The sequence below is a fragment of the Oncorhynchus keta genome, chromosome 11 (genome assembly GCF_023373465.1).
Source record: "Oncorhynchus keta strain PuntledgeMale-10-30-2019 chromosome 11, Oket_V2, whole genome shotgun sequence".
In the NCBI taxonomy this organism is placed as follows: Eukaryota; Metazoa; Chordata; class Actinopteri; order Salmoniformes; family Salmonidae; genus Oncorhynchus; species Oncorhynchus keta.
The window spans coordinates 11159213-11169212 of NC_068431.1; the positions used below are offsets into that span (position 1 = coordinate 11159213).

General features: G+C 48.0%; 1 protein-coding gene across 12 annotated transcripts in view; it reads left to right on the forward strand.

Annotated features, from left to right (window-relative positions):
- LOC118390676 (transcription factor COE1-A-like) overlaps positions 1-10000 on the forward strand; it is a 362338-nt gene that overhangs the window by 268071 nt on the left and 84267 nt on the right. For 8 of the 12 annotated variants that reach the window (XM_052529445.1, XM_052529447.1, XM_052529440.1 and 5 more), the window contains one exon: positions 6577-6710. In XM_052529445.1, the coding sequence (XP_052385405.1) occupies positions 6577-6710 (134 nt within the window). The remainder of the gene's footprint in view (positions 1-6576; positions 6711-10000) is intronic. The other 4 variants (XM_052529446.1, XM_052529448.1, XM_052529439.1 and 1 more) reach the window with 1 other exon arrangement.

Consider the following 10000-nt stretch of genomic DNA (forward strand, 5'->3'; position numbering starts at 1 on the left):
GTGTGTTTACTGTATGTGTGTGTGTTTACTGTGTGTGTGTGTGTTTACTGTGTGTGTGTTTAGACTGTATGTGTGTGTGTTTACTGTGTGTGTGTGTGTTTACTGTATGTGTGTGTGTTTACTGTATGTGTGTGTGTTTACTGTATGTGTGTGTGTTTACTGTATGTGTGTGTGTTTACTGTGTGTGTGTGTGTTTACTGTATGTGTGTGTGTTTACTGTGTGTGTGTGTGTTTACTGTATGTGTGTGTGTTTACTGTATGTGTGTGTGTTTACTGTATGTGTGTGTGTTTACTGTATGTGTGTGTGTTTACTGTGTGTGTGTGTGTTTACTGTATGTGTGTGTGTTTACTGTGTGTGTGTGTTTTACTGTATGTGTGTGTGTTTACTGTATGTGTGTGTGTTTACTGTATGTGTGTGTGTTTACTGTGTGTGTGTGTGTTTACTGTATGTGTGTGTGTTTACTGTATGTGTGTGTGTTGTATGTGTGTGTTTACTGTGTGTGTGTGTAGAGTGTATGTGTGTGTGTTTACTGTATGTGTGTGTGTTTACTGTATGTGTGTGTTTACTGTATGTGTGTGTGTTTACTGTATGTGTGTGTTTTTACTGTATGTGTGTGTGTTTACTGTGTGTGTGTGTAGAGTGTATGTGTACTGTGTGTGTGTTTACTGTGTGTGTTTACTGTATGTGTGTGTGTTTACTGTATGTGTGTGTGTTTACTGTGTGTGTGTGTGTTTACTGTATGTGTGTGTGTTTACTGTATGTGTGTGTGTTTACTGTATGTGTGTGTGTTTACTGTGTGTTTGTGTTTACTGTATGTGTGTTTACTGTGTGTGTGTGTGTTTACTGTATGTGTGTGTGTTTACTGTGTGTGTGTGTGTTTACTGTATGTGTGTGTGTTTACTGTGTGTGTGTGTAGAGTGTATGTGTGTGTGTTTACTGTATGTGTGTGTGTTTACTGTGTGTGTGTGTGTGTTTTTACTGTATGTGTGTGTTTACTGTATGTGTGTGTGTTTACTGTGTGTGTGTGTGTTTACTGTGTGTGTGTGTGTTTACTGTGTGTGTGTGTGTGTTTACTGTATGTGTGTGTGTTTACTGTGTGTGTGTGTAGAGTGTATGTGTGTGTGTTTACTGTATGTGTGTGTGTTTACTGTATGTGTGTGTGTTTACTGTATGTGTGTGTGTTTACTGTGTGTGTGTGTGTTTACTGTATGTGTGTGTGTTTTACTGTGTGTGTGTGTTTTACTGTATGTGTGTGTGTTTACTGTGTGTGTGTGTGTTTACTGTATGTGTGTGTTTACTGTATGTGTGTGTGTTTACTGTATGTGTGTGTGTTTACTGTGTGTGTGTGTAGAGTGTATGTGTGTGTGTTTACTGTATGTGTGTGTGTTTACTGTATGTGTGTGTGTTTACTGTATGTGTGTGTGTTTACTGTATGTGTGTGTGTTTACTGTATGTGTGTGTGTAGCGTGTTGCACGGCAGGCGAGCAGCACGGGGAGCCGATGGCGAGGAGAAAGCCTGGGAAAGTTTAATCTTATCAGATGGATTGTCGCTTCTCCATCTGGTTAATCCACGCATAATTTCACCGTGGTCGAAACAGGCGATTTTGGCCAAGATGACTGTCACATATTGCTGGCCCAGGCCCTCCTCATCCCTCCCAGGTTACCACTGGGCCACATTGCATTATGGGTCGGGCTTCCACAAGAAGGAAGACAGGGAGACCCAGTCTCAGCCCGAAGATAAGGGCTCATCTCAATTCATCCTGCTGAATATTGGTGGATTACAGTCCTGACATTCCCAATACATGTCAAATAAGGAAGACAAACATGTTTATTTTAGGATTGAAAGTTAGTCATTTCTCTGTCAACCAAAAAAGGCTGTGATTATTAAGGGAGAGAAAACCTTCCATAGTGAAAATAAAGACTTTGTGATCGTTTTTTGACCGCAGCACAGCCGTGCTAAAATAGTCATTTATCATGCCCTCTGTTGTACAATTGCTTTAGTCTACATACTGAATGGGACTATAATACCATGTAGTCTGTCTGTAGCACTGTTTAGATATACAATACTGATGATTGGATTACTCTACTCTATTCTACTCTACACTACTATATTCTACTCTACTCTATTCTACACTACTATATTCTATTCTACTATATTCTACTCTATTCTACTCTACTGTACCCTAGTCTACTATATTCCACTCTACTATATTCTACTCTACTCTACTCTATTTTACTCTACTTTACTCTATTCTACTATATTCTACTCTACTGTACTCTAGTCTACTATATTCTACTCTACTCTACTCTATTATACTCTACTCTATTCTACTATATTCTACTCTAGTCTACTATATTATACTCTATTCTACTATATTCTACTATATTATACTCTATTCTACTATATTCTACTCTACTGTACTCTAGTCTACTATATTATACTCTACTCTACTTGAGTCTACTCTACTCCACTATACTATATTCTACTCTACTCTACTCTACTATACTATATTCTACTCTATTGTACTCTAGACTACTATATTCTACTCTACTCTATTCCACTATACTATATTCTACTATATTCCACTATAATATATTCTACTCTACTCTACTCTACTATATTCTACTCTATTCTACTCTACTATATTCTACTCTATTCTGCTATATTCTACTATAGTCTATTCTACTCTATTCTACTTTATTATACCATATTCTACTCTACTGTAATCTATTCTACTCTATTCTACTCTACTTTATTATACCATATTCTACTCTACTGTAATCTATTCTACTCTATTCTACTCTACTCTATTCTACCATATTCTACTCTACTCTACTCTTCTCTTTTTACATTTTTATTTTTTTTTACCTTTATTTTACTAGGCAAGTCAGTTTAGAACAAATTCTTATTTTCAATGACGGCCTAGGAACAGTGGGTTAACTGCCTGTTCAGGGGCAGAACGACAGATTTGTACCTTGTCAGCTTGGGGATTTGAACTTGCAACCTTCCGGTTACTAGTCCATTGCTCTACCCACTAGGCTACCCTGCCGCCCCTCTACTCTACTCTACACGTCTATATTCTACTCTACTATATTCTACTCTTTTCTACTATATTCTACTCTACTCTCCACTACTATATTCTACCACATTCTACTCTACTAAAGCCCCCCACCTATCTAATTAAGAGGGATTAAAGCCCCCACCTCTCTAATTCAGAAGGGTTAAAGCCCCCCCACCTATCTAATTAAGAGGGATTAAAGCCCCCACCTCTCTAATTCAGAAGAGTTAAAGCCCCCCACCTCTCTAATTCAGAGGGGTTGAAGCCCCCCACCTCTCTAATTCAGAGGGGTTGAAGTCCCCCCCACCTCTCTAATTCAGAGGGGTTAAAGCCCCCACCTCTCTAATTCAGAGGGGTTAAAGCCCCCCATCTCTCTAATTCAGAGGGGTTAAAGCCCCCCATCTCTCTAATTCAGAGGGGTTAAAGCCCCCCTCTCTCTAATTCAGAGGGGTTAAAGCCCCCATCTCTCTAATTCAGAGGGGTTGAAGCCCCCACCTCTCTAATTCAGAGGGGTTAAAGCCCCCACCTCTCTAATTCAGAAGAGTTAAAGCCCCCACCTCTCTGATTCAGAGGGGTTAAAGCCCCCCACCTCTCTAATTCAGAGGGGTTGAAGTCCCCCCACCTCTCTGATTCAGAGGGGTTAAAGCCCCCAACCTCTCTGATTCAGAGGGGTTAAAGCTCCCCACATCTCTAATTCAGAGGGGTTGAAGTCCCCCCACCTCTCTAATTCAGAGGGGTTGAAGTCCCCCACCTCTCTAATTCAGAGGGGTTAAAGCCCCCACCTCTCTAATTCAGAAGGGTTAAAGCCCCCCACCTCTCTAATTCAGAGGGGTTAAAGCCCCCACCTCTCTAATTCAGAAGAGTTAAAGCCCCCACCTCTCTGATTCAGAGGGGTTAAAGCCCCCCACCTCTCTAATTCAGAGGGGTTAAAGCCCCCCACCTCTCTAATTCAGAGGGGTTAAAGCCCCCCCACCTCTCTGATTCAGAGGGGTTAAAGCCCCCCATCTCTCTAATTCAGAAGGGTTAAAGCCCCCACCTCTCTAATTCAGAAGGGTTAAAGCCCCCCCCATCTCTCTAATTCAGAGGGGTTAAAGCCCCCACCTCTCTAATTCAGAGGGGTTAAAGCCCCCCCACCTCTCTAATTCAGTGTGGTTAAAGGCCGCCCCCACCTCTCTAATTCAGAAGGGTTAAAGCCCACCTCCTCTCTAATTAAGAGGGATTAAAGCCCCCCACCTCTCTAATTCAGAGTGGTTAAAGCCCCCCACCTCTCTAATTCAGAAGGGTTAAAGCCCCCACACCTCTCTGATTCAGAGGGGTTAAAGCCCCCCCACCTCTCTAATTCAGAGTGGTTAAAGCCCCCCCCACCTCTCTAATTCAGAGTGGTTAAAGCCCCCCCACCTCTCTAATTCAGAGTGGTTAAAGCCCCCCCACCTCTCTAATTCAGAAGGGTTAAAGAAGACCCCATCTCTCTAATTCAGAGGGGTTAGGTTAAAAGCATTTAGTTGTACAACTGACCTTTTACTGTACAACAAACAGCATTTTCTCATACATGGACTCTGGACACCCAGCTTAGTGCTCTAGTAAAGCATTCTGGAGCCATAAGGTACAGTGTGTAGATACAGTATAGAACTCTATGTATCCTGGTCCCCTCCCTCCCGGTCTGTCCAATGGCTGGCCCCTGTTCATTTCTCATTAAGGTGAGCTAAGTGAGTACTGTACTAGGAGCAGACTCAAGAGGCTCAGAGCCGGAGCACGCTGCTTAGACCACTGCACTACGGCAGTTCACCATGCTCTAGCAAGGAAGAGAGAGAGAGAGAGAGAGAGAGAGAGAGAGAGAGAGAGAGAGAGAGAGAGAGAGAGAGAGAGAGAGAGAGAGAGAGAATGAGAGAGAGAGTGAGAGAGAGAGAGAGAGAGAGAGAGAGAGAGAGAGGGAGAGAGAGAGAGAGAGAGAGAGTGTTGTGTGTGTGTGTGTGTGTGTGTGTGTGTGTGTAACTCTTAGTTAGATCCAGCTGTCGGGAGTTTTTTGTTATTGTATGTTTTTGGTTTCCTGCTTTGGCCTGAGAGGTGTTCAATCACAGGATCCCTCTTTCTAACACACACACACACACACACACACACACACACACACACACACACACACACACACACACACACACACACACACACACACACACACACACACACACACACACACACACACACACACACACATCGAGCCCTGTGACCCTGTGTCCCCTTGGGAGAGTGTTGGGTTGGCACTAACCTCTCTGGGGCTGTAGCTATACCTCCTGTCACCAGAGTGTTGGGGTGTCGAGGTACAACATGATTTAACTTACAGTCTCCCTCCCTCCACATGCAGGGACTGCATTACCTGGCATGTGTATTTATCCAGGACTACATTACCTATCATGGGTCTATTTTTAATTTTGCACGCCCAATTTTTCAGTTTTTGATTTGTTAAAAAAGTTTGAAATATCCAATAAATGTCGTTCCACTTCATGATTGTGTCCCACTTGTTGTTGATTCTTCACAAAAAAATACAGTTTTATATCTTAGTGTTTGAAGCCTGAAATGTGGCAAAAGGTCGCAAAGTTCAAGGGGGCCGAATACTTTCGCAAGGCACTGTAGATAAAGTATTATTACATATTATTGGGCTATTTGATTTTGTTTCTCAACTGTGTAACCAACCTCCTAGACTGAGGTGATCTAACTGTAAGCTGCATTTCTGTCTGCCTCCCCTCCCCTTCTCTCTCCCCTCCCTCCCTTCTCCTTTCCCCCCCCCTCCTCCCTCTTCTCCTCTCCCCATCCCCTCCCTTCTCCTCTCCCCCTCCTCTCTCTTCTCCTCTCCCCTCCCCTCCCCTCCCTTCTCCTATCCCCCTCCCTCCTCTCTCTTCTCCTCTCCCCCCCCTCCCCTCCCTTCTCCTCTCCCCCTCCCTCCCTTCTCCTTTCCCCCTCCCCTCCTCCCTCTTCTCCTCTCCCCATCCCCTCCCTTCTCCTCTCCCCCCTCCTCTCTTCTCTCCTCTCCCCCTCCCCTCCCCTCCCTTCTCCTATCCCCCTCCCTCCTCTCTCTCTTCTCCTCTCCCCCTCCCCTCCCTCCCCCTCTTCTCCTCTCTCCCTCCCCTCCTCTCTCTTCTCCTCTCTCTCCTCCCCTCCCTTCTCCTCTCCCCCTCCCTCCTCTCTTTTCTCCTCTCCCCTCCCTTCTCCTCTCTCCCTCCCTCTCCTCTCTCTTCTCCTCTCTCTTCTCTTCTCCCTTCTCCTCTCTCCTTCCCCTCCTCTCTCTTCTCCTCTCTCCCTTCTCATCTCCCCTCCCCTCTCTTCTCCTCTCTCCTTCTCCTCTCCCTTCCCCTCTCCCCTCCCTTCTCCTCCCTTCTCCTCTCCCTTCTCCCTCTCCCCTCCCATCCTCTCCCTTCTCCTCTCTCTTCTCCTCTCCCCCTCCCATCCTCTCTCTTCTCCTCTCCCTTCTCCTCTCCCCCTACCTCCCTCTTCTCTCCACCTACCCTGCCCTGTGTCTGGAAGCAGCTGCCCCCTGCATCAAAGCCATCAGCCCCAGTGAGGGCTGGACAACAGGGGGCGCAACTGTCATCATCATAGGGGACAACTTCTTCGACGGACTCCAGGTCATCTTTGGCACCATGCTGGTCTGGAGTGAGGTGAGTACATGATGATACATGCGGACACACACACACACACACACACACACACACACACACACACACACACACACACACACACACACACACACACACACACACACACACACACACACACACACACACACACACACCCTCTGTCAGTGTACGGATGGGGTGACCGTGTCAGTGTCCCCCCAGATAAAACCCAGCCAGTCAAACTAGCCCCCCAGATAAAACCCAGCCAGTCCAACAAGGCCAGCTGTGGTAAAGCCCCCCTAGATAAAACCCCGCCAGTCCAACTAGCCCCCCAGATAAAGCCCAGCCAGTCAAACTAGCCCCCTGCTCCCCAGATAAAACCCAGCCAGGCCAACTAGGCCAGCTGTGGTAAAGCCCCCCCTGCTCCCCAGATAAAACCCAGCCAGGCCAACTAGGCCAGCTGTGGTAAAGCCCCCCTGCTCCCCAGATAAAACCCAGCCAGTCCAACTAGCCCCCCTGCTCCCCAGATAAAACCCAGCCAGTCCAACTTGCCCCCCCCAGATAAAACCCAGCCAGTCCAACTTGCCCCCCAGATAAAACCCAGCCAGTCCAACTTGCCCCCTCCAGATACTGATAGACATAGCAGTAAACATCTGGATCAAACAGAGTTCTGCAGTTGTTGAAATACTGTGAAGTGTAGTTTTCTTCCAGAAATATTAAGCAAGACTTTCACAATTTTGGTTTGGAAACGTGACAGGAAACAAAAGTTAGTTCAACTGACACCATCGCATAACGTTGTATGTATTTTTATCAGCTTTCAAAAGCACTGGTCAGAATATGCCCTTTTCTCCTGCGCAATACATTCCACTTGAATTTGACCTTGTCAACCTTTGACCTCGGTGATGGTGAGGAGTGGTCCTGCCTCAGCCGATGTAATGGAGCCTCGCTGCTGGTCTTTATTCTCCCTCACAGCTGAAGAGCTGAATATAAAACGCAAAGCGCTCTGTAAGGGCCAGTTTAACGACATGTAAAACGCTGACGGCTGTGTGTGCTTTAAAGACATCGCTGGTGTGTGTGTGTGTGTGTGTGTGTGTGTGTGTGTGTGTGTGTGTGTGTGTGTGTGTGTGTGTGTGCGTGCGTGCGTGCGTGTGTGTGTGTGTTCCGGCGCTAGATTGGTCTCTCATCTGTGCTTTGTACGCCTCACACACACACACACACACACACACACACACACACACACACACACACACACACACACACACACACACACACACACACACACACACACACACACACACACACACACACACACAAACATACACACAGCACACACACTCTCCTCTCCTGGAGCTCTCCATTCATCACAGGGGCCGATCAGGGGACAAATTCAGCTGCTAGTTATTCAGAGCAGCTCTTCTGATCCACTCAATTATCAGTCATGTTGGACTGGCGACGTGTGGCTTGGTGCTGACACTACTTAGTACTGTGGATGTATTCTATAGAACCGTACATGAACGTTAGCTACAGTGAACGACTGTTAGGGTGAGAGTCGTCAGTGAGGGGAATAGATTGTGTTAGTGCTGCTACATGAGCGTTTGACCACATCTGGGTGAGTAGACCTTGGAATCAGGGTTAGTATGGCATTGATGAAGTGGGATTTAGGTACGTGAGTGTGTACAGTATGTTCACCTTAACCTGTAGTCTACATCTGGGACGCAATGATAGAAGAGCCCCCTCTCTCTCTCCACTCCCCCTCAGCCCTTTCTCTCTCCTCTCCCCCTCAGCCCTCTCTCTCCACTCCCCCTCAGCCCCCTCTCTCTCTCCACTCCCCCTCAGAGCCCCCTCTCTCTCTTCACTCCCCTCAGCCCTCTCTCCTCTCCCCCTCAGAGCCCCCTCTCTCTCTCCACTCCCCCTCAGAGCCCCCTCTCTCTCTCCACTCCCCCTCAGCCCTCTCTCTCTCCTCTCCCCTCAGCCCCTCTCTCTCCACTCCCCCTCAGCCCCTCTCTCTCTCCACCCCCTCAGCCCTCTCTCTCTCCTCTCCCCCTCAGCCCTCTCTCTCCTCCCACCTCAGCCCCCTCTCTCTCTCTCTCCACTCCCTCTCAGCCCCCTCTCTCTCTCCACTCCCCCTCAGCCCTCTCTCTCTCTCCACTCCCCCTCAGCCCTCTCTCTCTCTCCTCTCCCCTCAGCCCTCTCTCTCCTCTCCCCCTCAACCCCCCCTTTCTCTCCTCTCCCCCTCAGACCCCTCTCTCTCTCCTCTCCCCCTCAGCCCCCTCTCTCTCTCCACTCCCCTCAGCCCTCTCTCCCTCCTCCCTCAGCCATCTCTCTCTCCTCTCCCCCATCAGCCCCTCTCTCTCCTCTCCCCCCTCAGCCCTCTCTCTCTCCTCTCCCTCTCAGCCCTCTCTCTCCTCTCCCCTCAGCCCTCTCTCTCCTCCCCTCAGCCCTCTCTCTCCTCCCCCTCAGCCCTCTCTCTCCTCCCCCTCAGCCCTCTCTCTCCTCCCCCCTCAGCCCTCTCTCTCCTCCTCTCCCCCTCAGCCCTCTCTCTCTCTCCTCTCCCCCTCAGCCCTCTCTCTCTCTCCTCTCCCCCTCAGCCCTCTCTCTCTCTCCTCTCCCCCCTCATTCCTCTCTCTCCTTTACCCGTAGCTGTTCCTTTGGACAATGTGACCCATTTTTGTATTGGTTTTGTTAATTTGTGTTTTATTCAACCTTTGCCAGTAGAAGAGGAACCTTTGCTACAGTAGTTCCAAAGTGCCAACGGTTCAGAGACAGTTTTGGTCATGGGGTAATGGCTGAAGCACACACAGAGATGGGACAGGGGTAGAATTGTCCAGCTGCCCTCCCTGTCTGTTTACCCACCCTCAACCCAGGGTTTATTTCGGAGGGTCCATACAGAGGTAGACCCTATTCTCTCTCTGCTCACCCCATAGCTGTGTGGTATAGCCTACACAACTACTGCCCCAGTCTGTCGTCCTCAGGGTTCTGTGCTGTTCTCAGAGGCTGGTTGGTTGGAGTGTTGTCCGGCCATTGGTCCCGTGTAGGAAGTGCAGACGCCCCAAAGTGTGTTTCTAATTACAGATTTCCCATAGAGGATGTGCCAGGGGTGAGAATGAGTTTGCTCCCTGCTCTCAGGGGCCTACAGAGCCTCCCTAATATCACCCAACCAGCCCCCGCTACCCCTGTACCTCCGATACTGATCTGATCTGCCCTGCACAGCTGATGATGAGGAGAGGCCATGAAGAGCAGGCTTAATGAACACACACACACATGTCATGCTGTTCCCTCACCCCCACTCAAGCCCTGTGTTTGTTTACCTTCTCTAAAACACAACAGGTGTG